Genomic DNA, 27981 nt, shown 5'->3' with positions numbered 1-27981 from the left:
GAGAAATCAATAATATAAGCAACAATATGTATCCCATAGGTTAGGATAAATGTTACTTGTTGGATAACAATATGTATCCCATAGGTTAGGATAAATGTTACTTGTTGGATAACTATAGCAAAGACTTTTTATATAGCCACTGCAATACAGTTATACAAAGAATACCAGAGGCTGGAGAGATGGCTCAGTGGTTAAATGCACTGGCTGCTCTTCCAAAGGACCAGGGTTCGATTTCTAGCACCCACATGGCAGCTCACAACTATCTGTAACTCCAGTTCCAGAGGATCTGACAACTTTAACACAGACATACATGCAGGCAAAACACCAATGCACATAAAATAATTAAAAAGAAAGCCATTTTTATAAATATGCATTTATAATAAACATTTTGAATAGCTTACTATGGGATTATAGGATGTATGGTATTTCAGTTCAACTATGAGAGTGTATAGTCTCTGTGGGGGTGGGATACTATGGCAACTTTTGGGCTGCCTCACCCTCACCCATTTGTTTTTGCATTACTGCTGGAGAGCAGAGTAGCATCCCCGAGCTCTATCAGCACTGTTCCCACCAGAGGCGATTCACACTCAGCTATGCTTTAAGGATGTGGGGAAGGGCTGTAGGGGAGTAATTTATGCAAATTCTAAATACATCTGCTAATTATAGCCCTGTAGATGATGTTAGACTTCTTAACCAAAAAAAGATTCGTAGTCTGTTTTCATGCCTTAGTGGATACAGATTGAACAATTTATATATCAGACACAGTAAAAATGGTAAGAATGCAGTAATGAATGAGAAGCATAGTTGCAGATTCAATTATGCAGTTGAATATAATTCTATCAATTTACAAAATTGTGATTTGTCCCCAGTAGCTTTGTCTCTCTATTCTGTTCCTAAATTATTTTGAAATAACTATATATTTTATTATGACATTTAAGTTCCTCAACTGAAGTTTTAGCCATACTTTATGCTATTACATTTAATTGAGTCCTACATCTAGAAATTGCAATGTCATCTTCTTCATTTATTGCAGGCTACTTAGAATTAACATGGCCTCACTCGGTATGAAACATAAGAGCCACGTAGTGGTAATTACCACTTACATCTTATCGATCCTCACACTCTTTCAGAAAATTTCCATCTGTAAATATAATAAATTTCACAAGACATTTTAGAACTTATATGATAAGGTAACAAGCTTTTTCCTATTAATTCAGATTTTGTAAAACTCTACAACTTTATATTTCTATCTTGAGATATGTGTTTTTGTATCACATCATTTTCCCTTATCCCGAGCAAATTTCTTTGTCGTATCTTATATTACAGGTCTATTGACTGGGTGTTATTGCACCTTTGCCTTAGCTGTAGATATTAAACTTTCACCTCCATCTTCCAAAGTAACTCATTGGAAAGAGTATGGATGTCTGGCTTGGTTCTCTTTGTATTCAGCCTGAGAGCACTGAGCTGTCATTCCAGCATCCACGCTCTGCTGTCTCTCACAACACACAATTCCACTGTAGTCTTCCCTCATAGGTACTCCTTTTCTTTTCCTTTTCAATGATATTGTTTTCACCTTTAATTCTCTGTGATTCTTCTTGAATTTGTCTTACTTGGGGTTGAGAACAAATGCTGATCTTCAGCAGATGTTTTCAAGCACATGTGAACTGTTTGGGCCACGATTTCTTCAAATATCTCTCTCTCTTCTCCTCTTACTCTCCCGTCAATTTTATATTCTTGATATTTTGCACAGGTCTCAATATTCTCATTAATTATCACATTTTATTATTCAAAGTTGATGATTTATTTCTTTTGTTATTTGCTTAAGCTTTATAATCCATTCGTTAGCAATTTCCCATGTTAGTGAGCTACAGTAAATAAAAGAGGTTTTCTACCATTAAGCTAAATTTTAATTAAAACATAGTTACATCACTTTCTCCCTCACCTTTCCTTTTAGGTCCTCCCCAGTCTCCTCACTCCATCTTTTTCCAAGCCCCTTCACTTCATTTCAAATTGATTGCCTCTTTTTACTTTATTTGTTTCCTACACACACATACACCACACACATGCACGTGTGCACACACACACACACACCCACGCATACACACACCAGCCCAAATTTATAAATAAGGGCCGTTGAATCTATTTTTGGTGTTTGTGTGTATACAATTTCAAAGCTGACTAGTTTGACTGAATACCCAGTTAGGAGGCTTATCGCTGGGAGAGACTAATTCTCCCTCTTTCAAATGCCATTAGTTGCTGTCGTTCTTTGTTTAGAGAATGCATCATATAAGATTTCTTTTCTATTCTACATAAGCATGTCTATTGATATTGCCATTGTGCAGGTCTGGTTTAGGCAGCTAATTTTAGGAGGCACTGTCTTATAGGAGACTCCCTGGTCCTTTGACTCTTAGAATCTTTTTATTTTAGATCTTTCACTTTGCACCTCTTGCTATTTTGTGTTGCTTTAATCCTGTTTCTGAAAAGTTCCCCAATATTAAAGTCATGTTTTTCTTTGAAACTGTTTATTATCAGTTCCAATATGTGTGCCCGCCTTAGGTCTGTTTATATTCATTTGAGTTCTCTTCATGATGGGTCATGCATTGCCACCTTTGTTGCATGCCAGGTGATGTCTTTAAGAATAACTGGCATTCTTACCTCATGACATAGAAAGTTTGGGTTGCAGTGATTATCTTTAAATAGTAATTTATATTATTCTTGAATATATTCCATAGTACAATTTAAAGTATTCCCAGCTTTTATTAATTTCCTATTAAGATAGGTCAATTTGGGTTATCATGAGAAATTCCTTCACTCTGGGAAATTATTCTCCTCCCATGTAGTCTCACTGAGCTCATAAAGAATTACAGAGGACTTCAATACAGCTTATTCTTTTACTTCATTTCCTTCAATTGTGTGTGAGTGTGTGTGTGTGTGTGTGTGTGTGTGTGTGTGTGACTGTGTCAGATCTTCTATACTGCTGAGCACTTGCGACTCTGTTATCATCTTATTCTTAGCCCTGAAGCACCTTCTGTCTCACATGCATTACGACACCTCATTTTGAGCATGCATTTCCCAAACTTTATTTAAAAATCTGCCAAATAATCCTCACACAGGGTCCCACAACATTCCTTACTATGCACAAAAATCTCTTCTCCATTTTCCTAAAATTTCCAGCTTTTACAGAAGCCTCATTCATGTCTGGATCTCAGCTCAGTGAGCTTGAACTTCATCTTTATGAAGCCTACGGGGAACATGCCACAAGGCAGAAAGAACCCTTACTGACTTACCTCTTCAGTTTCTCCTCTCCTAAGCATCAAAATTCTATATTGCTTGTTTTCTGTGCTTGGAATGGTTTGCCTTGTATTATTTATTCGGCTATATGAATGTCTATAGTGACAGCACACTTAATAATATTCATTGACCGCTAATTTAACATTCTCCAATACTATATTACAGTAGGAAAACATACTTTAAATGTGTGATTGTGTAGTTAATTATACTGGTATAAAAAGAAAGAAAAAGGAAACTACATGTTTCACATGTCACAATTCTCCATGCTCTCTGCTTTATTGTATTAGGCAATAAACCAGATTCCTCAGGGATCAGTTTTAGAAGTAAAATCACAAGAGGGAGTGAACGTGAACAAGACAAAGATCAATAGAAGCAAAGTTGTAAAGTTTATATGCAAATAACAGTGTGTTCAAAGGCTCCAGGGCTGGAAGGAATGTGGTATGTTCACATAAAGCAGAAAAATAAAGTCTAACATAAACTGGGTTCAGAACCTTCATGGGGTCAATATTTCGTGTTATTCCACCTAATAGCCACAACTTGTTGAAGCAGACATTGTGCTTCACTTTTTTTCATAAGAGAAAAATCCGAAATACAGAGAGAATAAGTAACTGAGTAACCCTAGGTCTGTGCTGAGATGTGACCTGAGGCTTATTGCTTCCATTCCCATATACTAAACCAATACATTTAAAGGAGAAAAGTGTAGCATGACCTGACATCAGAGAAGAAAAGGAAGAGAGATGAGACAAGGAAGAGAATTAACCATGGCCACACCCTGCTCTCAAATAGATTTTCGTAGTTACTTTACTTCACTGAAACCAAAGAACCGAATGGAAACAATTTAGCAAAGATTGTTTGACATCATGGTTTTATAGCATCATGGTGGGTTGGCATGGTAGGTGGAGCAGCTTAGATAGTGCCTTTGGCAGAAACATCATCTTAAGGCAGATCAGGAAGCAGAGAGAGACAGGAAGTAGGCAAGAAAAGCATAGGTCCAGTTACCTATGTCTTCCAGTTAGGCTCCAGTTAGACCTCACCCCCTAAAGATTCCAGAATCTACCCAAGTAACACCGTCAGCTAAGGACCAATCAACCAAAATACATGCCAGTGGCGGGAGGAGGAGTCATTCTAATCTTCATACTCATATACAAAATATAAAAATGTATTCACAAAAGAGGCATTTTAAAATGTCTCATGAAGAAAATATAGATTCCTAAAGTATAATGATCTCTACAAGACCACTTAGAATGAAACAGGAAAAACCAGGGACTTCTAGAGTTTAATTGAAAGTGCAACTTGTTGATCTTACCAAATAAGAGGCGGAGCAGCAGGGTAGCCTTAACAGTTGTGCATATTTGGGGAGGAGGAATCTCCCCCTCCCCATATAAAGCCTGAGCTGGTAAATACCAGGCTTCATGAAACAAACAGGAAATCAAGCAACTAGGAAGCATTTCTTGAATTTCTGACAAAATTACAGAGTCGGGCTAGATGTCAAGAAATCAAATCTGAAGCAAAAGAGCTGGGATAGAAGCTCCCTTGGGGTCGGTATGTGTCTCCAAGGCTATCAGGAGCTTCTTCCTCAACTTCTTTGTCTCTTATCTATGACAGGGTATGGTAAGATGAGATGCTGGACCACTAGGGTTGTTGAAGCAAACAAGCAAGACGTATCTCCCTACAGGCCAGCTGGAAATGGGAAGAGGCAATTTGCGAGAGGAAATTGTCTGACCTATTTCAAAGGGAGAATGGTATAAAGATGCCAACCCTTGGTAAAGGAGGGCTGACTATGAAGAAGGCTGTGGCACATATCTTGCCATGGCAGAAAGGAAACAACAGAGAAAGATATACAGCGCGCCTGCTTAAGAAGAAAATGAAAGACCTTAAAACCTCAGTTTCCAAAGGAGGGGGTGCTTAGGTGAAAGGGTTCTTCCAGAGACAGAGAAGGAAGAAGAAAACTGACATGTATGCTATATAAATCAGATTGAAAATGTAGAAATTGGTAGTGGTCTTTCTACATCCAATGTGAATTTATTGATCTTTTCTTTGATGCCACGCCCTCAGCCTACCCTGAGGAAGTCTGATGGAGGAAGGTCATTGGCTAATAAAGGAACTGCCTTGGCCCATTTTATTGGTTAGAAGATAGGTGGGAGGAGTAAACAGAACAGAACGCTGGGAGTAAGAGGAAGAGAGCTCAGACTCCACAGCTCTGCTCGCTGGAGCAGAGACACCATGCCCCGCTCCCGGGCAGCCACACGCCATGAAGCTCCGACCCAGGATGGACTAGGCTAGAATCTTCCCGGTAAGACCGGTTCTCACAGATTATTAGAGATGGGTTGATCGGGATATCAGAATTAGCCAGTAAGGGCTAGAGCTAAAGGGCCAAGCAGTGTTTAAATGAATACAGTTTGTGTGTTGTTATTTCGGGCATAAGCCGAGCAGGTGGCCGGGGAGCTGGGAACGCAGCCCCGCCGCCCCTATTTACAACAGAAGTCGACGAGAAGGGTGTTTCACACTAGCTAAGTGGATAGCATGAGACGATGCTTTGTCAGAAAGGATGACTTGGCCAGTGCTGATAATCTGATCTGATTTGCATATTTACCTCTTTATTTTGTCATTCCTACATGTGAGAATTTTTGCAGGTATGTTCTCGTGGTAAGGTGGAGATAGATCTCCATGTTGAGGGTCAGGGCTTGCTTAGAATTCCTAGGTAGGAACAAGAAAGCAGAAAGGAACAGAGGGCATATTTGCCAAGTGCCCAGCATAAATAATTCTAACTTTGAAATGAATTGAGTGCCTTGTGGTTGCCTTATATCAGGCTGCATTTGAACTAATTCAGGGAAAGCAGTTCATATTAAGAAGCAGATACAGATTTTCAGGCATTTTGAGTGGCTGGGATGTTGTTGAATTGAAAACCTTGAGTTCCTGACATGACAAGTTGTCTCTGGCCCTTTGAGGCTTGCCTATGGAGCCACCACTGGTTTCTGTAAAGTCTTCTCCAACTGCCTGAAGTCATGGATGCATGCCTGCTGCGCCAGGCTCTAATCCTGAGTTAACATTTTCGAAACACCTCTTACTTCCCCTGCAGTGGCTTCACTTGAATAAGCTCCATTCATTAATGTCACTGTGTGAAAAATGTGCAGGATTTCCACACATCCGGATCCTCAACACATGCTAATGATCCTGCCTGTCAAGGACATTGATTTTCCTCACTTTCAGGGAAGGCAAAGGTACTATCAGGTGATTGCTGTATGAGTGATTTCTGAGAGCACCCACCTCCTCTGTAATCAAAGAAGGGAGCATTGTGTCCAAAGAAAAGAAGATTGCATTGCAGGCCCTTAACCCTGGTTTGAATATTGAAATTTTCATCCAACTTTTTCCAATGAAAGCTGTTAGGCTTTTGATCTGAGATCCAACATAAGCCACCAAATTTTACTCTTGGCATCCATTGAAAATCCTTTCATTCTGTGTTTGTTTGGTCACCAGCACCTCTAAAGCCACGTAAGAAGTTTATATAAAAGGTAAAGAAGGAAACCAACTTTGGGAGCCCTCACCCACTGTCTGTGTTTGCCTGAGTGAGCAGCTAGCTGGCTGTCTCCCCGTCCTGCTTGCTCAGCTTGCCTGGTGACCCCTGCAGCCTTGTGGGTCCCTCTGTGCAGCCAGCACTAACAGAACCGATCATGTATTTTCTAGGTTTCCTCTACGCTCAGAACAACACCAAGCGCAGCATTAAAGAGCGGCTCATGAAGCTCTTGCCCTGCTCAGCTGCCAAAACGTCGTCTCCTGCTATTCAAAGCAAGTTTCCTTTTCTTTTCGCCCCCAAATTGTTTGCTTTGCTTGTTTAGATCCACACGCACGGCAATTTCTGTTTCTAAAAAGAATCGATATATCATCTCCTGTGAAGCAATGTCTATTTGCAGCTCGTGTTTATCTGAAATACCGCGGCATGAGAGCAACAGGCGCTTTTCAATTGGCAGCCTGAAATCCTGGAGTCGGTAACAGAGGCCCAGGCTGCCTGACACTCCGGATTTCTGTTTCATCTGAGGCCTGGGGACTAGCCTGGAGGATTGCTTTGCCTAAAATGGTTGCACAGCAGCTGACAATTTAAGCTCTATTATTTTGCAAGTTTCTTTTTTTCTAGTTGCAACATAAAATGTCCATATTTATGGAGTGTCGTGTGGTGTCTCGATATATGTATATTCAGTATAAATTCAGCTAGATAAACATATCCACAGTCTCAAACATTTATCTTTTCTTTGCTGCAAAATATAAAAACCCCGACTGTATATAGCTTTTCTTGCATAAATGACATAGTATAGTCACTCTGATACACAAATAGAATCCTGTCTAATTATAAATTAATAACCATAAATTGACCTTCCTCATCCCTTGTTCCTAGCTATGCTTCTCAGTACCTGGTACATACTATTATGCTCTCAACTTCTATGAATTCAACTTTTAAAAATCCTATGCATGAAATGATGCAGTCTTTGTCATGCTGTGTCTGGTTTATTTCGTGTAATGATGTCCTGCTCCCCCCATGATATCACCTATGACAACTATTTATTCTTTTCCAGGATGGATAGTGCTTCTCTGTGTGCATGAACCACATTGAATATATACACTTATACAGTAATAGTTACTTAGTAGGTTAATTCTTTCTTTTGGCTAAAGTGAATAGCTCTGCAATGAACATGGAAGTGCATGTTTCTCTTTAACATATAAATTATATTTACTGGAGAGAAATATTGCTCCGTTATATGATTTATATGGAAAGAAATATCTATACTATTTTTATTCAATTTCTATTATAATTTCATGGATTTCATTTTTTAAAGCATGACTTACTTTTCTTTGTTTATCCTATGCCTATGTTGTTTAAGGTTCTCTAGAAAACAAGAAGCAATACAAAAACACAATTATAAGTACATGCATATACATGCACACACTTATATATTATATATGTACATATATATTCCTATGTGCATATTTATATCTAAACACATAGAAATAGATAAAAAATGTTTTGACTTCTAGGATTATGGCTATGAATGGGCTGGGAAGCTAGGTAGCATTTGATGCTGTGGAATTGAATCAGGATTCTTCCAAGGAAGCCTCAGGTTTGTTTAACACCTCAAGTGATTACATGTGACTCACCCACTACATCCCCAGTCCTCTGCCTGTATCTTCCAATTACTGCCATCACCACTTTGATATACTGCCTCCATAGCAACACTTAGATTAGGGTTTGATTAAATAATTGAGCATTATGGCTTAGCCAGGCTAACACATAAAGCTAACGAGCACACTGGTCTACCTTCTCTTTCTTGACAACTATGTGGCATCCTTGTGTATTAGAGACAGAAAGCCCCTAAAGAGAGAACACTAGTTAATCTTATAAAGATATCAAATGCCACTGACCCTGTGAATTTATAAAGACTGTATGTGCAAATAAGTTTACATTAATTTATATCCAAGCATCAAATAACACCTGAATCAGACAAGAGAAGGCAGTCTTTCCTAATAAGAAAATAGAGCATCATAAAGTGTGGAGAAATATCCAAACTCTGTGTCAAGAGAGAGGAAGTATCTTCACGTAACTTCTTTATATTCTGCCATATCATTTTGTAGAAACTATTGATTGGATTGACAATTTAAAATGTAAATACCATCACTCTCCTCAACACAAATGGAGAAAATATGGAAGAAACATCATAAAAAAAAGTATGCTGAGTCAAAAGCCCTAGAACTAAAATACAAAACAATTGTTTTGAATGGTGCTGTATTGCATTAGTCAGATCCAGCAGACACATGGGTCCATTCAGTGAATACGTTTCATAATCTAGTCATTGTGAATTGTGTTAAGATCAGTTAATAAACTGTATTTCAAAACACAGAACAAAATCCAAAACAGCAAACCCACAGAACTCCACCCAACGAAATCATGAATAAACAAAGAGATGATTTTTCCTGGTAGGAATTCCATGGGCAGAGCATTAAAAGTATTATTATAGCACACTGCTCTATCTTTTGCTTTTTAGTGCACACTTACATGCAAACACACTTATATACACACAACAATTCACTAGTAAGACATACTAGGTCAGCAGCAAACTGCAAGGATGTAATTTAGAGGAATGAACAGCTCTAATCTGATATGATGCTGAAACTGTGGGGGTTAGTCTGGTTTGTCTGCGATGGTGGGCTATTAGTGCTATTGTTTTTCTCCTTCTAAGGTAGAGTCAACATTGCCAAGTTACCTGATATTTGCTGAAAACACAATCATTTGTATCATATGTACAGGATAAATGTCAGTGTCAGTCAAGACTTCGTGTGTGATTAGTGAAGAAAAAGACTGTCACATTCTGTTAGCATTTTTCCTGCATGAAATATCACACAAAACCAATTCAGTTTACCTCTGCCTTTTCCTAAAAGGATGTTTCTTGAAATTAGAGTCAAGCATAAAAACATTCTGAACACAAAGAATGAGAATAATGAAATTTTATATTTGATAAATTTAACATCCGCATCCATTAGGGCAATAAAAAGTCAAAGTTACATGAAGACTTGATTTTCTGTCTTTCAGGATGGTTATTACAAAGAAAATGAATAACAATAAATTATGGTGAGGAAAGATACCCCTATATATCCACTAATCGGAATTTAAATGCATCCCAACACAGTGAAAAACGTGAAGTCTTCTCAAAAATTGACAAGCAGAACTAGTCTAGACCCAGCTAATTCTTTCCTGGATAGACACCCAAAGGATTCTAAATCAATAGTCAATATACAATAGGGATGCCTGTACACCCATGTTTATTATAGCACTATTCAGAAGAGTCAAGTTATGATATCAATTGAGGTGCATACCAACAGATAAATAAGTGAACAATAGAGTTTTCAACTCTAATGAACAAATTTGTATAATTTGATGAAAATGATGTACCATGAGACTATCATTATCTATATATAGATATAGATGATATAGATCGATTCAGAAAAACAAAAATTTCATATTTTCTCTCATTTGTGGATAGTAGATTTTATAATGTTACATAAAGTCATATATAAAATATATTCAGTGATGCTTAAATATATGTATATTTAAAATATCTACATGTTATGCTTGAAAAAAAATTGTAAAACCCAGGAACATAGGTAATTAATATATACCAATTTTTAAAAACTAGAAAGTAGCTGTTGTTTACTTCATGCTAGGTGTAAACATGATTTGCAGACACTGTACATCTTTACATGTAAACATCTCTACCAAGTAGCAAGCATTTTCAAGTAACTGACTCTCACAAGAAAACTTGTCATGTAGGAATAGAGGACTATTACTTGGAAAAGAGGACAATGAATCTCATTACTATGTGGCGAAGTTAGGGTTTTTGTTGCTGTGAAGAGGCACCATGACCATAGCAACTATTACAAGGAATACATTTAATTAAGGTGGCTCACTTAAAGTTTCAGAAGTTCAGTCCATTATCATCAGCATGGGGAGCATGGTAGCATATAGCATGCTGGATCTCAGAGTCCTTAAACCTTGATAGGCAGGTAACAGAAAATTTACCTACTGTCGCACTGAGGGATGCTTGAGCAAAAGAGACTTCAAAGACCCCTCCTCTCAGTGACACACTTCCTCTAACAAGGCTACACTTTATAATAGTGCCACTCTTTTGGGGAGCCATTTTCTTTTCAAACTACCACACTATGTTAGCCAAGTGATCATGTTATCTCTCCTCTGTGGACTAAATACTAACAATTGTGCACAATGTAAAAATATACCATGTGATTGTGGGGTGAAAGGTTGGTAGATCAAACAAACAGCAGATAAGCAGAGGCCTCTAGGCCCCGATAAGAAAGGTATAACTATGCCATGTCTGGGTTTAGAGAAACTGAAGACGAGTCGTTCTTGACTTACCTGAGAGGTTCTAGGCATGACTGAACTCTGAGTGGCAGAGGAAATGTTCTATATGTGACATCATGAGACTTCCAAGTCGGTGTGTCTGAGAGTTATGTTCCTAAAGAAAAACCTGAGCTCATGCTAAGCCATGAAGCACTTTGAGCCCAGAACTAGAAAACTTAAAACTTAAAGGATCATGGGAAAACACCTATCGGATCTCCTCATTTAGTAAAAAAGAGAATCACTGGTTTTCACCAGAGAGCAGTATTGTTTCTTCTGAAAACTACTTATGACACTGTAACCATCTTTAGGGAACATTTTACAGTATGCCTGAAAAAGCTCATCTATGAACATATCTGTGTTCATCCCACCATGAGAACAATACACAGTGAGTTTCCTTCTTCTCCTTTATCAACATCTGTTCATTACTGCTGTCCTCTTCATCCCCCACTTCACTTTATAGTAACTCATTCAGTGCACACTTGAAATACAATTTCTGCTATGAATGCTTAACATTAAAGCATTAAAAGAAGTAGCTCATGGTAAAGAGTTTATTAAAGACCATATGTATAAATATTTAATAAAAGGTTAAAAATCTAACATGCAACATTAATATTTTAAGCACATATCTTGATGGTTGAGAAAACTGCCAAACCAAAGTCCAAAACTCCAATTACCTTAGAAATGTTTTGGAGATCAGTGACTGCCTTTGGAGAGAAAGAAGTAAATTATTTAGGCAATGGCCTATGTCCTTCTCCATGTATTAGTTGAAAACGAGATATTGATGTAATCTAGTGAGCATTAATTTATGATGTAGAGTTCTTCCTGGTGTTAATAACTCCTAAACAAGAGTGAGAAATGAGATAAGATAGAGGCTAGAAACATCTGCCTAGTAAATTAAGGATTGTCTTGTTCCAGTTTTTGACCCACTCAGCTTTCCCCTGACCACTCAAATTTCCACTGATCTTTCAGTGTCCACCCCAGGCTGTTGATAAAACACAGTCAAGTGCAGCAACCTCATTGCCTCACTGAGCAGAAGTCTAGACTTCCTCTGTCACTTGTCTGACATCACCAGCTGCCTCCTATCTGTTCTCTCCTCCCCTTTTCATCTCCCCAGCAACCACTCTACAGGTCACTGAACTACTGTCAATTTCCTCTCTCAGATGTAACCTCACTCCTTTGGATTTTATGCTATTCCACTGGTTGGGCCCACTGTTTTCTTCCAAGAATAACGAAAAGAGGGAGAGGGAGGCACCATCCTGGCACATACTGGATTCCTGTTCTGCTTGGTAGTCAACAAATTCCTAGACTGTTTGCCCCACAGTTGCCTTATATAATCATTATTCCACAATATATCCTTTGTTTTATTTGAAGAAATCTGTGAAACATGAATTATGGTCTTGGAGAGAAAGATATTTTTCTAGGTTACAGTTCCCATGAAACTTATTTGGGGAGGTAAAAATAACATGAAATCAAAGATAAACACCCCCCCCCCACCTGATGAGTGCTATGAAGCAAATATGTGGTAATGTATTTAAAAGTGGATTTGAACTACAGAGATATATGGAATGGGTCATGGCAAACCTCACTAATAAAGTAATCTGAGACTCCAAAGAATAATCTGATTTAAGTGAGGGGAGGAAAGGAGCATAGTATCATGAAGATACAGAAAGCTTTCTGTCACCATCTGAAAACATATTATTATGATCGCAGGATCAAGAAAAGTAGTTCATGTGAAGTACTTGGTACAAGAAGTGGCATTAGAATAAATAAATGAAAAGTTCTAGTCCAACTAATATAACCCTAGAAAAATAATTATTTTTCACAAATAATATCTAAAAAATCTTAGAACAGAAAAATGAAACTTTTCCAACTAGCAGAGCTAGGTTTCCAAATCCAGAGCCTAGGTTTTCATCAGTTTTCAGGCAGACTATATCCACCACTTCCAGCATATACTGAGAGGAGCCCTGCAATATTTACCACAGCTGCTTTATTCATAGGTCTTCAACTAAGAAAAAATCTGGGAAATCACTGAGTGGTTTTTAAACATAAAGCAAAAAAAAAAAAAAAAAAAAAAAAAAAGGAAACAGCCCACAGATGACAATCCCAGAGAACCTAGGCAGCAATGAGAACCCTAAGAGAAACAGACATACATGGATCTAATCTACATGGGAAGTAGAAAAAGGCAAGAACTCCTGAGTAAATTGGGATCATAGGGACTATAGGAGAGTGTTGAAGGGGAGGGGAGAGAAAGGGAGGGAAGCAGAGAAAGATGTATACCTCAATAAAATCAATAAAATAAATCAACCTCTCCACTAAATGCACCAGTTTTGGGTCAAGAATGGAGGCAGGGAACCATAAATATAAAATATAAATATAAATGTGCCTAAATTCTGCTCACTTGTAGATTAAGGAATTACTACCTTGAGAATCAGTACAATTCTCCACATCAGTCCCATGATTTTTCATATGTATTCCTAATTCCCAAACACAACAACTAGCACTTACATGCTTGTTAGTAAGGCATGTTTGTTAGTAAGGCATGTTTATATAATTAAGGAGTGTGATTAGCCACATCACATGTGGCTTAGAATCAAGAAATTTCTAGCAGTAGCACAAATGTGAACACAAATTGCTTTTTCTTCCAAAACAAAATGTGGGCTGAGTCTATGTCTGTGCCTTTTAAAAGAGTGAGTCATTCACTTTACCTCTAAAACGTAGCAATAATTTTCCTGTTTGTTCAAACATTGTTAAAATGGCTAAAAGGGTACTTACTGATAATAGCCAAAAACTTTTATAAAAGAGGAAACATTAAACACTTGATTACGTGTGTACTTACATTTATGCACAGTTTTATATAAATTGGGGTCACAATAGCATCCACTTAGTAATGTCTCAGTGTTCCCATTCAATCAGAATCATTTATTTGCTAAATTAATGTTTTGGTCCAGAATTTTCATTGATTTGAGAAGACATAAAGAATAGCTGAGACAGGGTCATCATTAGACTAGACCACTCATAACTGATAATGCAATCACAAGCTTATTGGCATGAATAATTACAAGGCATAATTTCCTAACTTCAATAAGATTTTTAGTGTTAAATGCAGCTTAATGTTTCAGTTGGTATTATTTTTCCTACTGACATTCTTCATGTGCAATTTCACATGTCCATATATACCATCAATATCCTTGTATTGAGTGTAGCATAAAAGCATCACAAGACAATTATTGTTATTTTTAACTGCAAGACTCTGAGAGGGACACAGTTATATTCCCACTTAAAAGAAAAATTGAAAATGAAAATATAAATTAAATTGCTACCTAGCAATAATTATTTAATGACACAGAAGTTTAATGTTGCCATACCAGAGAGTACATACCTGGACTTTACTACCTGGGAGAGGTGACAGGTCTAACAGAGAGGCAACAGTGATGGAAGCCTGAACGGAAACTTCAGGTAGCCTGTGAAGAGGTTAATATGAAATACTGGAAACAATTAGTGTCGCAAAGTCAATAATAAAACAAGAGATTTTGACCAAAGGACCATGATGGAATTAACCACAATAAACACAGAAGGAGGAACATGAAGCATGTTCAAGAGACGTAGCATTATTTCAGACATAAGATGTCTGAAGAAAATCAGTAATGCCTGACAAAAATAAGCAAACAAGCCTGAAATAGGCTTTATTGATAATTAGTGTAACTTGTCCTTTCTTACCTTCTTTCTTCTTCTTTTTTTTTTACTTGTGTGATGAATTTTTTGTTTACTATTATTCACGACTGTTAATTTGGGTCAACTTTTTCACCTAATAAGTGATTTCAAAAACATATATAGAAATACAAAGATAAAATCATTATTTTTATAAAAATGTTGAATTTACAATCTTGTTTACCAAAATCCTTATTTTATTAATACTGTGATGCTCTTCACCAGAGAAGCTAACAAGAGTTTTTACTTACCTATTTTCCCTTTGTATTGACCTGAGAAGTAATATTCAAGCTACAAAAGAGTCAAGTCAATAAGACTGGTTTCTGCTGATTTTTCTCTAGACACTGAAAAGGAAACCTAATACTTCAAACAGACTCAATTTTTCCACTTCACCAGGTGTATAAAATACAGACTATGGCTGCATTATCTGCTTCGATTGCAGGGCTGAAGCTTAGCTTCTTACTTTCAAATCGCCTTCTTGCCAAGGGATTTAGAATAGCATGGTTGATGCACAGCCTTCCTTTGCAGAAGCATTGGCCCAACTTTGCCTGCAGAGTTTCCTTATAAAGGAAGAAGAAGAAGATAAGACAAGTTATGATCTTCAGCAGACAGAGAAAGCCTTACTCACCTTCCAGCACAAACATGTCAATCTGAAAGCATGTCTAGAAAAACAATTCTATAATATATTATAGATTTAGATTCTTGAATCTGCTTTGAAGTAAACACGTCTACTGAGTATTCTGAAGGTAATTTAAAAGCATACTTATTTTACCTCAATTGCAGCTTAAAATAAGTAATGCTTTAGATGAGTAGATGTTGGATGCTTCAATGACAAAATCGTTATACCAGTACAAAGCACATTTGGATACCTAAGGGATGCCACACACTGTGCAAATATTTTAATCTTTCAATCTCCTTAATTGCAGTTACTATTCAATTGTCATCATCACCATTATATGGATGAGAGACTCAATACTTGCAATTTTAAGTGAATTTCCCTAAATAACACTAGCCCTACATAGCAACATTGACAGAACTCAAACACAAGCCATTAGATAAAATCTGCCATATGGCAGGTATTTTCCAAGCTGTAAATACAAATGAACCAATCATGAATCCAGCCATGTCATGGTCAAGTGTCTAATGAAAAAGGTCATGGACGATGATTTGCTTATTTATAGCATCCTTCCAAGGCACAGTTGAGCATGATTGACAAACACCATTTCAACCTCCTTCCAACAGTGTGCAAATGAGTTCATGAGAGACTAATTACTGAAGTTCACAAAGCTGCGAAAAGTCAGAAATCAGATGTTCCATAGTCCTCACTCATGCAGAATCTAGAATACCTCACCTAGTAAGTAGCCAAGGACAGTTATGACTGCTGTCATCTACTGTGTGATTATACCGGCCAGTAAGTAATGCAAGTAGTCTCTCAAAACAACTTTCTGAAGCTAACATAAATATTATCCTCATATAAAAAAATTTTTATAGATTTTTTTAAAGGATTGGGCTTGGAAAGCTTAAATAGTTTCTTCAGTTACATAATTGAGAAATAGATCCAGGGGGAAAATAGAATTTTTGTAGAAACTGCATAATTTCCTAGACATAGTGAGGGTATGGTTCTAGTCATTATGTTAAAGAAAAGGATCTTCTACATTTAGACTTTCATGTTGAAAAAAGAGTACAATAAATAGTAGCAAATTACATTATCTGTCAAATGTTTACAATAAACAAAATGCACATACGGTATACTATTCTATTTAATATGTTCAGGCACATAGTCCTCTAATTTTAGGATTAGTTTATGCCAATCTTATGTCATTAAACATATGAATGAGCAAAGCCCCACAGAGTTTTGTAAAGTTTTATACTGGTCACAAGTTGAATTTCTAGTTTGTGTTTGGACTAAACAATCTTACATTTTCTGAACATGAAAACTAGCTCAAACATAGAAGGAATACAAGAAAAAGTCACATTGGTTCTCAAATTATTTAATATTTCATTCTAAACCTAGCTATGATGGATAAGCATGCCATTACAATGTTAAAGCTGACTGATTCAAATACAAAACATTGCCTACTAAGGCCGAAAGCCATTACCCTTACTAACCTCAGCCAGCCTTTCTCAGGAGCAAATTCCTAGGGGATTTTCTTTTGCTTCTAGGTAATTGATTTCATCAGTTTCTGTCTACCCTCAACTCAAAAATATCTATTGAACCAGCCACTACATTTCTTAAAAAATACATTTTCTCAATAGCTCTTCCTTAGAAGTCTTGTGTGTGCACATTTCAAATTGACATTCTCCAAAATTTCAACTTTTTCTATTACTTTCTCAAATAAAATGAATAGAAGAAAGTCTTTTCCTAAACTTTAAGGACCAATATTTTCTGATTATTTCCTATAATACACCTTTACCTGCTGTGGGCAATTGTCTGTACCCTGTCTCTTGTATTTTAAATAAACGCTGATTGGCCAGTAGCCAGGCAGGAAGTATAGGTGGGGCAACCAGGCAGGAAGTGGAGGCAGGACAATGAGAACAAGAGAATTCTGGGAAGAGGAATGCTCAGTCACAAAAAAGCAAGATGAGAATGCCTCACTGAAAGGTACCAAACAATGTGGCTAACACAAACAAGAACTATGGGCTAATATAAATTATAAGAGTTAATAAGAAGTCTGAACTAATAGACTTATAATTAAACTAATATAGCCTATAACTAATAAGCTTATAATTAAAGTAGAGCTCTGTGTATTTCTTTGGGACTGAAAAGCTGAGGGACCGGGTTGGACAGAAACCTTGATCATCATTTACCCTCCCTCAACATTGCTTTCTCTTCGTTGTTTTCAGAAAGGTTGATGCCAGTTCTAAACTTTAGAGTCATAATTTTAGGGGATAAATATTAGTTTCCTATCTTCCACTTCTGTGTCTTCCACAATTTAGGTATTCCTTCCAAAATTAACTTTTTCATGTATACAAAGAAGGCAATAATATTTACAATGATTACAATGCTTAGATGCAGCAAAGAAAATTAGGTTTTTTTTTTAGTTATTGTATAAAGGTACTTTGGGGCTTCCTAGCCTATAATCCCTTTCCTTTGTATGTGATGCTACATGAAAATAGGAGGTTATTGAAAACTATTGATATAGGGCGAGGATAGTCTTACTGCTAACAGATGCTGTGATTGCCACTTGGCAGAGGATAAATTAACAGTCAAGAAAATGAGGCTTCGAGCCCAGTCCTGTCACTGATGAAACTAATAGCTTTTGATATACAATACTTGAAAGTAATGCTCTGTGTAAATGCAAAATCACAAGTGTAAGGCTTGATTCCATGCCATTCTCACTTCCAGCGGAATTCTGGTTTGTGCTTAGAGACCATTCCTACTAATTTTGTGATTCTTACTAGGATGCATATTTCTACAAAAGTTTGCTTGTGTCTCACCCTTGCTCTTTGGAGAAAAGAATAGCAAGATAATTAATTTCATGAATCTCAGAACTTTGACTATTGTCAAATTGTTTAGTTTCTTTCTGTGTGTCAGGGTCTTCATACATAAATCTGGAACTCAGCACCAATAGAATTATATTAGCAGTTTATAAGTTAATCAAATTAAATTTCTTAGACACTGCAAGTTATGTAAGTATAGTATGGGCATTATTAGATTTTGAAGAAATCCCAGAAGAAACTCTATCACTATTCAAGAAAAACTCCTTTCTCAAAGAACTTTAACATTTTTGAGAATTCCATACACATATAATGTGTTTTGATAAAATGTATCTCTCAATCTCTCTACTCTAAATTCTCTCCATTCTTTCTGAGTTCATGTTCTATTTCTCTCTTTTTTTATTCTCCCTCTCTTTCTCAAACCCCTCATATCTACTGAATTCCCTAAGTGCTTTGGTATGTACATGGGTATGAGACCAACTTAGAGGATATGGAGAACCTCATTCCTGAAGAAAACAAACTCTCCCTCCACTAGCAGCTGTCAACTATCAGTAGGTCTTTAGATAGGAGTGGGAATTATTGAGTCCCTGCCCCTTCTATGCTTAGTTTGTGTGTATTTGTCATCTGCATGTTGGGGGCATGCAGTCATGGCTGCTCAGAATGACATGTGCAACAATGTTATCACAGCCAGAAAATACCCTTCTCTGAAGACATCAGCTTTTTCTGGCCCTTAAGAATCATTTTGAAAAACCAAAAACTAAACAAACGAAAGAAACATAACAAAACAAACAACAGCAACAATAAAAAAGAAAGAATCTTGTGGAAGCTGTAGTGTGGACTTTTGAGACATACAGTTAACCCTTTAGTCCATTCATCTTTACTTACAAATGTTTATTGCCATGAGTCTTTGGTCTGGCTTGAGGCCACTGTTAATGGATTTTTGATATGGGATTCCCCTCTGTATGCTGTAATTACTGTTAATAAATAAAGAAACTGCTTTGGACCTATAACAGGGCAGAACTTAGCTAGGCAGGAAAAACTAAACTGAATGCTGGTAAAAAGAAGGGAGAAGTTCAGGGGAAGCCATAGAGTTGCTACTAAAGACCAAAGCACTGAAACTTTGCTGGTAGGCCACAAATTTATGGTGATGCAGATTAATGGAGATGGGTTAAACTAAGATGTAAGAGTTATCAAATAAGAAACTAGAGCTAATGGGCCAAGCAGTGATTTAAATAATATGGTTTCTGTGTTATTATTTCAAATCTGTGCTGCCGGGCAGCAGGGAAACAAACAATCAGCCCCCCTACAATAGACTTTCACTGGGGCTTCTCCCTGACATCCTGTTGTTCCATGTCATGGAGATCCTGCTGTTTTGGATATGTAGGTTCATCACCTTCACAGGCTTCAACAGTCCATATATGGGGTAGATGTTGGGGTGGGTTAACTCGTAGCCCTAGTTCTGAGCCTGGGTGGTAGCTGGGTAGGTCAACTCAATAGATTTCGCTCATCATCACTACCTGAGGACCTCTCCAGCACTTCTTTGCTAGCTCAGCCAATACAACCTATAGCAAGGAGCAGAGCCAGTACTACCCTAGTTCTGCTCACCCTCATTCATATCGCAAGGGACCGTCCTGTTTGGCCCAGGCAAGGTGCAAAGTCTTCTCTCCTGATTTCTGTAGGGGAAATGGGGGGAGGGGTGGTGTCTTCTCTCTTGCTTTCATGTCTTCAGGGCTGGCTCACATGGAACTCTGACAACAGGGTCAGTAAAGGGGTGCTGTCCTGGTGGGATGCATGGCCAGTTCTCCTGTGTGCTATATTTGGTGTCTGGAAGGGCTAGTTCTCTCATGCTCATTACCCTTTGGTGGGAGAGGTTACAACAGGGCTGATTTGAGGAGACAGGGAAATAAGCAGGATCGGAGTGCATGATATAAAATTCACAAAGAATCAATAAACATTAAAAAGAAAAGATTTAAAATGAATTTGCCTCTTAACGGGGTGGCAATAATCTCACTAGACACCACAGACTAACAAGTAAGCATTTAAGTTCCAAGAATGGGTTACTTCATTGGAAACTCCCAAACACTGCAAGCTATTGCAAGTGCCTTTTGTTTTCTTCCATAAAAAGGCAGTAAGACACTCCTGATGACGATATAACATAGTTGAATAGTGAAAAATGGAGAAATCCAGCTGGTACTCACCTGGAAGCTTTATTCCTACTCAGTAACTTGTATAGTGCTACCAGGATAGAAAAGTAAGCCTCGATCTCACCCATCTGTGAACTCTGAGAGCTAGAGTAAAACTGGCCTAATTGACATGTCCACTAGCCCAATAGTGGCATTAATATCATGGGAGTAAACAATGTATTTGTGATTGAGCCTTCCCACAAATGAAACTCAGATCTGGCAACATTATCTGGCCAAGAACATGTGGCTAGCCTGCTCATAGGCTGCAGGGGAGAATCTACAACTATTAGTCTGCTAAATTATGCTCTGCTTCAAATTCCCCCTCTACCATGTGAGAGGGATCTTTTTAAAAATTAGAATATAATTGCTTCATTTCTCCCCCACCACTAACCTCCGTGTCTTTCACCTCCAAAATTCACAGTCTCCTGTTTTTTTTTAACAATTGTTATTGCAAATGTGTATAAGTGAATAAACAAAGAAATAAAAAAACGAATCATTCTGTCCCCTCTTTTGTTGACTCCTGAATATGCAGGTGTGATCTAGATAGCCCACTTAGAGCTGAGCACTCCAGAGCTTCTGTTTTGGCATTTTTTTTTAACAAAGTGAACTATTGGAGGTCATTGTTCTTTATTTCTCTTACTTTGTTTCCTTACGTTTGAAAAAATTATCATTGATTGTAAACCCCCAGCATGTTTTCTTTCCTGATTAGAATATCCATTTTTTTGATATATCTTTATGGATATTTTCAGTTATTCTCTCTGTATCCATCTTCCTCCCTCTTATCAGCTCTAGTGTAGATTATGTCTATCAGATTATAATATCTGATAACATCCCTTTCATTTCCTTCATCTACAGAAAATCACCTATGAACCTATCACCTAAGGAATAATATCTGCTGCAATAAGCCATCATGATCTACTCTGGAAATGACATGCTTAATGCTGATAAAGAACAATCCAATTAGGTGACTTTAAATAAATCTAACCTTGTGAGAAAGTTATTTGTGTTTACAAATAAGTCAGAGACAATCCATTCATACATGCTGTGAGGAATTGGTCTGGCAGCTCCACCTCCGGGTTGTTATATTTTGTAGTGATTGAATTCAATCACGAAATTGCAAAGCAATTCAAGTTCTCCTAGAGTGGAAATTGTTATGTCATTGCCAACAAATACATCTAACAGGGATGCTCGAAATAATTTGCCATTTTCAAGGTACTTTTCATTTTCCATGTAATATATTAGTATAAAATAGAATAACATACTAATTAAAATGCTATGTCTTATTTTGGTTTTAAAATGCACTCCCTACCAGGTTTAAAGAAATATTTTCAGACTAAAACATATCAGGGCTCCTGATGCCCAGGGTGGTCTGTGGAAGTCTTGAAATAATTCAGTATTTCTGATGGTGTGATAGTGTTCTTCTTCATGGGCTGTGTGTACATCATCAGCTTAGACTTAATTACTCACATATTCAAATGTGCATTTCAAAATAGCTCTTGGTGGGTGGATGGATAAAGAGTTTTACAGACAGGAAGAGTTAAGAGGCTTTCCAGGTCATTGCCTTCTTGACATAAAAATAATTCACATTGCCAAACACTTTAAAGAGATGCTTGCAAGGTCTGGCCCAGGTTTGAAGTCTGCCTATGGATGTCAAATGTTAGAACAGGAAGAAGTGATGAGTAATTTGTGACAGGTGCTTTTCCATCATCATCTACTGTACAGTGTGTAGACTTAAACTCTTTCATAATCCCTGCACTATTGACTAACTGGTTTTCAGGCCAACATTTTGTGAGCAGGGCGAGAATCGAGGAATAGAAAGGCAGGTATATGGGTGTGTACCTTACGTCTGCTCAAGTCTTTGAAGTAACAATGCAAGGAGGAAAGGGCTTATGTTGTTGACAGGAAAAATACCTTTGGATGTTATTCTCTAGTCAGCTTTTACCTCAGACCAATGTGTCAGACTTGGACATGAATCAAACAAGAAGACACAAATCATCCCCTCATTCTAGAAGTTCTGGAAGCAGTTTCCAATATCATGGTGAAGAATCTTTCACTTAGTGCAGTGTAGATCAAGGCCCTGATCAAATTTAGTGAAAGCCCAGCAGGGCTTACCACTTGCCCAAGCTTCTTCTTGTTTAATAATAGATAAAATATCATTAGAAAATATTCAAGATTAGCATGTTATTCCCATACTGATTTGTTTATTATCAGATCAATTTAATAAAATGTACACATTAGTAATAAAATTTCAGAGGGTGTTTCTGTAAATGAGACAAGCAGTTTCAGGATTTGGCTAGACACATTGATTCCTATTCAAATAAAATCTAAAAGTTACAAGGCTAAAAATAATAAATACAGATAATTTGGGTTCTCATGAGCCCAGATGGCTCTTAAACTTTTTATCAATTAGGCTTTGATGTCCTGACTTCTCAGCTTCAGGCTTCTAAATGATGGAATTATAGGTATATGTTCAGCCTCAGTAGATACATTTTAAAATAAACATCATATTAAATTTTAAAAGGCTATCTTGTATAAATATATTCACTCCCTATCATTGGAATGGTTCACATAGTTTATCTCTGTGTCTTCACATTTCTGTTTCTCTGTCTCTCTGTTTCTCTCTCTCTCTCTCTCTCTCTCTCTCTCTCTCATCACTGTTATGTACCAAAGATAATGCTGTAGGAGTGGCAAGCCAGTGGTCTGATGAGAAGGGGAATAAGAGCCAGCAAGATGGACTCACTAGTAAGAATGTTTGCCTTTAAACCTGAAACCTGAATCCCATTCCCAAAACCCGTGTATCGGAATGGGAGAACTCATGCCAACAACTTGTTTTCTGGCCTCTATACATGTACTGTAATAGATGGGCATCTTACCACCACTGCTACTGTATATACTCATACAATAAATAAATTGAAAATAAAATTATTAGAAAGGTGTATATGGCATCCTAGGAAGAACTCTCTTTTGTGTGAGTGTGGTCTAAGTGCATAAACCAGTTCAACAAAATGCAACTCCGTTCTGCAAAGGATGTTTTGATTACCTCATTAGATATATTGTGCACAACCTTGTGTCTTTAAAGTCAGGACACATTCTCATGGTTTTTTTGTAAGGCAGGTTTCTTTGCAGTTATATCCAGAAAAATGGGGACTACAGGTAGGGTCAAATTTGCATAATTATGTTGGGCTTGTATGGACTTCTACAGTGTAAGAAAAGTTTCTAGAAATATGCCTATTTTAAAGCTGAGCCTGTTGTTCCCTATTGATTTAAATTCCAGTTTCTAGCTCAACTGTGTCATGGCCTGAGGGACCTGTTGACTCAGATTCAGGATAATATTGGCCCTTAAAGGCTTAAATCTAAGGAGCAAAAGAGGAAAAGAAACAGCCAGGAAGCTCGAGGAGATCTTGGAATTTTGTTGTCTGATCACAATTAAATCTGTTAGAAGACACACAAATTTAAATACCATTTGCATTCATGGTGTCACAGAATACAAATACAGCACCGTATGTGAATCGGCTTCTTGACAAGATACCTTAGTTTCCCTCGTTTGCAAGGGCCTTGGGTTGCACAAGAGGTCAGAGCCCATTCAGTTTCCTGGGTTTTGTTCCAAAGAAATAAGCACCTCCATATACATCCACCTGTGTTTTTCCTGAGATCCTATGCCCTCTGCACCTGCCTCCTTGTGTTTCTCAATGGCAGGACATCCTTTGCTAGCTGAAAACTCCTAGACTATACTTTGGCACGTTTTGGCTGGTGATCAATTGGGGCACCTCTTATCTCCTAAGATGGCAGAGTCCATATGGCTACCTCTCAAAACAGCTGCTGACTTCAAGTTGACTAAACTTGTGATCATTTGTGACAAAAAGGCAAGGACTAATTCCCAAGTGTCATGTGGCCTTGAATGCATCATTTAAACTTTGTAGGTCCCAGTTTGCTCCTTCTATATATAAAGGCCATTATGGATATCTTGCTAAATTTATGTCAGTATTGAAATGAGATATCACACTACCAGACTTAAGTAACAGTTTATAAATAGTGGTGACTTCATTAAAAAAAAATTCAGCATTACCTTTATGGTAGGTAATACATTTACTTGTATGGTCGGATTCTAGAGACATGTTTGTTCCATTTCTAACTAGCAACTGAACTTTGAACTATTAGGCTAAGCCCAGCACCATAGACATGTCACTCATTTTTCTCATCTGAAAAATGAAATTGATCATTCTGCTCTGAGGATGAGATTGTTTTGCAACCTTCCCAGGACCCACTTGGAAACCTAGGCAACAAGACAATACTTTGAGTAGCTTTGTGTCTCCCCTGAATCTGATTGGATGAGAAAATACTCCAGATAAATGTGTTCAACAACAGAAATTTACTCTTTCAATAGTCTAGAAATTTCAAGTCTGAAGTCAGAGAAGTAGTATGTCACTGTCTTTTTGTTGGGTCTTCACGGGCATTTTCCTTTCTAAGGAGGTCTCCATTGTCTTTTCCTCTCCTCTTAAACACCCATGCCTGTTGGATGCTGGATTAAGGCCCTACTATTACGACATTTTAAAATCCTGGTTATGGTCATAAAGGCCCTGCCTCCAAATTCTGTCATGCAGATGGATTATCAGTTCACTTTCCTTTACTAATGGTAGTTTATTATGGAATCAAATAATTTTTTAAAATAGTTAAGAGTCTGGAAGTTTAAATAGGAGGATGCCAGCTCTAATGAAGCTTTCTTTACTATGTTACATCACAACAAATGCATCATGACGAGAGCACATAAAATGACCAGAACATGTGGTGAGCCTAAAACCAGAGCAAGAAGAGGAAGGGGCCGTGGTAACCTTCTTCCATGAGCCCTGCCTTTGAGAAGTCCCTGCATCCTCTCACATCAGCACTATGAGGAGCGTGTTTCAGCCCATGAAAACTCTGAAGACAGGCTCGACCAAACCCAGTAAAACACTGAGTGCGAATCTGGGTGACACAGCTCATTCCATACAAGTAATGATGAGAAGTCAGACAGCAGGGGGGAGAACAGGAGCCATGAAATGGGTATTGTTAACATCTCAGACACAGGCAGTACACAGACGGCAAGAGTTTGCCATTACTTTTATCACTGTTACTTCTCTTAGTAGCAAAATAGAGAAGATGAAAAAGCAAAGAGAACACCTTAAGACATCAAAGGTCAGGTATAAATTGGGTCCCTGTCTTTTCTTCAGTTGGACAGCTGGCATGTATTGTTTTAACTCTGTGAGAATCAGTCTCCACTCGTGTGACAGATTCACGGTGATATTTCATTTGGGGGTTTGCTGTGATGAGATCTCATCTATCTCGCAGGGTAAGAATTTAATCAACTTTAGGTGCCGTGTTAGAGTCTTCCAGAATGCACATTTCCAGTTAGCATCTGGCTCAAACATGACCTGGCGGGCTGCTATGTTCTCAGGAGAATTCTCACCCAGGAACCAGTGCTGATTGCATTCAACGGTGATGTTTTCGAAACACCGCATATGCTAGCAACTGCCAATGATTTCAAGGATCTTTTCTGGAGCCTGTCAGGTGCCTCAAAAGAGAAACAGCCCTTTGGCAGGTCAAAGTCATGAGGAAGCACAAGCCAGTGTGGAATACAAGAGAACCCACAGGCAGACCCCTGCAGTGTGGTTCCTTCTGAATATCACAGATGTGTACCCTATCATACAACTTAATTCAATTACACTGACCCTCCAGCCTTAGGCCTTTTGTCTCAAATGTAGCATCTGCAAGTCTGTGACAGCAAGGAAAGAAACAGTTCCTCAAGGGTAGTGCAGTCAGACTTGCTGCATAGTATAAAGGCTGGGAGGTTAATGTGTTGTTTTGTTCCTCAATGCTGAAAAGGCTGCAGGGTCTCCACAAGGTCAGACTCTGATTGAAGGGGTTCTCACCAAAGCTAATTACACTCTCCTTCATGGCTGCTTATGCTGTATTTCTTAGAACAATGAGATGAGAACACAGTTGTTTAAAGAAGACATTTTAGGTCAGCTGACATCCCACAGATCACAGTCTGAGAAGCTCTTCTCTAGGGAAAAGCTCAGGTTCACAGGACTCCAGAACAAAGGGAACTTTAACAGCACCAAAAACAAGTCACTCATTAGTTATCCATTCACCAAATCATCGTGACTCCAGGGTAGCCATTAGACCCAGAGGATACCCAGATGTGTAGTGCTGACCATGTGTTTAAGGAACCTACAAGGGAGACATCAAATGTCAAAGTGTGACTTTGTCATGCTCAGTGGTTTCCAACCTTCCTAATGCTTCAACCCTTTATTACAGTTTCTGATGTTGTCGTCAACTGAAGCCATAAAATTATTTTGTTGCTACTTCATAATTGCAATTTTGTCCCTGTTATGACTTGTAATGTAAGTGTCTGATTTGTGACCCCCAAGAGGGTTTCAACCTACAGGTTGAGAACCTCTGATACCTATGCTAGATAGAGCTGCCTTTGGGCCAGTCTGGACAGGTTTCAGAAAAGAGGCAGGAATGTTGAGTTAGACCTTTATAACCCTATATATTTCTAATAGCAATACAAAAGGAAGAGTGTTATGGATTGAAGAATTTACATTTACATGGTGTAAAGTGGTGTAGGAGGTTCTTCTGTATTTGTGTTGCTTTCATTGGTTATTAAAGAAACTGTCTTGGCCTATTTGATAGGGCAGAACTCGGGTAGGCGGGGAAGACAGAACTGAATTCTGGGAGGAAGAAAGCAGAGATAGGCTGACACCATGGTTCTCCTGCCCGAGACAGATGCTGGTTAGACTCATGCCAGTAAACCACAGTCAAGTGGTGATACACATTAATGGAGATGGGATAAACTAATATGTGAGAGTTAGACAATAAGAGGCTAGAGATAATGGGACAGGCAGTATTTAAATGAATACAGTTTCAGTGTGATTATTTCGGGTGTAAGCTAGCTGGGTGGGATGGAACAAAGGGCCCCCATGCTCCCTACTACAGTAAAGAAAAGGCATACACATCACTGTACAAAGTTGGAATCTTTCTACTTGACATCATCCCCTTGTATTAAGTCTGAAGTGCAGTATTTCTTTGTATTGCCATATCTAAGAACACAGCACAAATCAGGCCATTAATCCACAGCTACCTTGTGAAGCAACTTTTCCCACATCTCTCTATGCCATTCTCTTTCCATCTATTTGAGTTTCCCACTAAAGCCCAGGCTAAAGTCAATATATCAGTAAATGCCTACCCTTCTTTTCCGGGCTACTTTAGTTCCTCCTACTACATGATGATAATATACTGCTTACTTACTTACTTACTTACTTACTTAAGAATTTTATACTTTACTTTTAAGAATTTTATAATTTATAAAATATGATGCCTTATCTTCATTTCTCCCCTTTAACATCCCCAATCTCTCCATTAAGATGATCCCTCCCAACTTCAGAGTGTTTTTGTTGCTGTTGTTTTAAATCTACCATGTACGAC

The 27981-nt window shown here is 37.9% G+C and overlaps 1 protein-coding gene across 5 annotated transcripts in view; it reads left to right on the top strand.

The window, feature by feature from the left end:
* The window catches only part of Kcnip4 (potassium voltage-gated channel interacting protein 4), a 1070438-nt gene that overhangs the window by 936344 nt on the left and 106113 nt on the right, over nucleotides 1–27981 (top strand). Inside the window, exon 2 of one of the 5 annotated variants that reach the window (XM_041643756.1) lies at nucleotides 6976–7077. The exons of the other annotated variants lie outside the window; for them this stretch is intronic. Coding sequence (XP_041499690.1) covers nucleotides 6976–7077 — 102 coding nt within the window. The remainder of the gene's footprint in view (nucleotides 1–6975; nucleotides 7078–27981) is intronic. 5 annotated transcript variants of the gene reach the window in all.

This window comes from Microtus oregoni, unplaced genomic scaffold, assembly GCF_018167655.1.
Source record: "Microtus oregoni isolate MIOR12 unplaced genomic scaffold, Mior012 000090F_ref0000504, whole genome shotgun sequence".
In the NCBI taxonomy this organism is placed as follows: Eukaryota; Metazoa; Chordata; class Mammalia; order Rodentia; family Cricetidae; genus Microtus; species Microtus oregoni.
The sequence above is the reverse complement of the archived record's forward strand: the minus strand, read 5'-3'. Positions and strand labels throughout refer to the sequence as shown.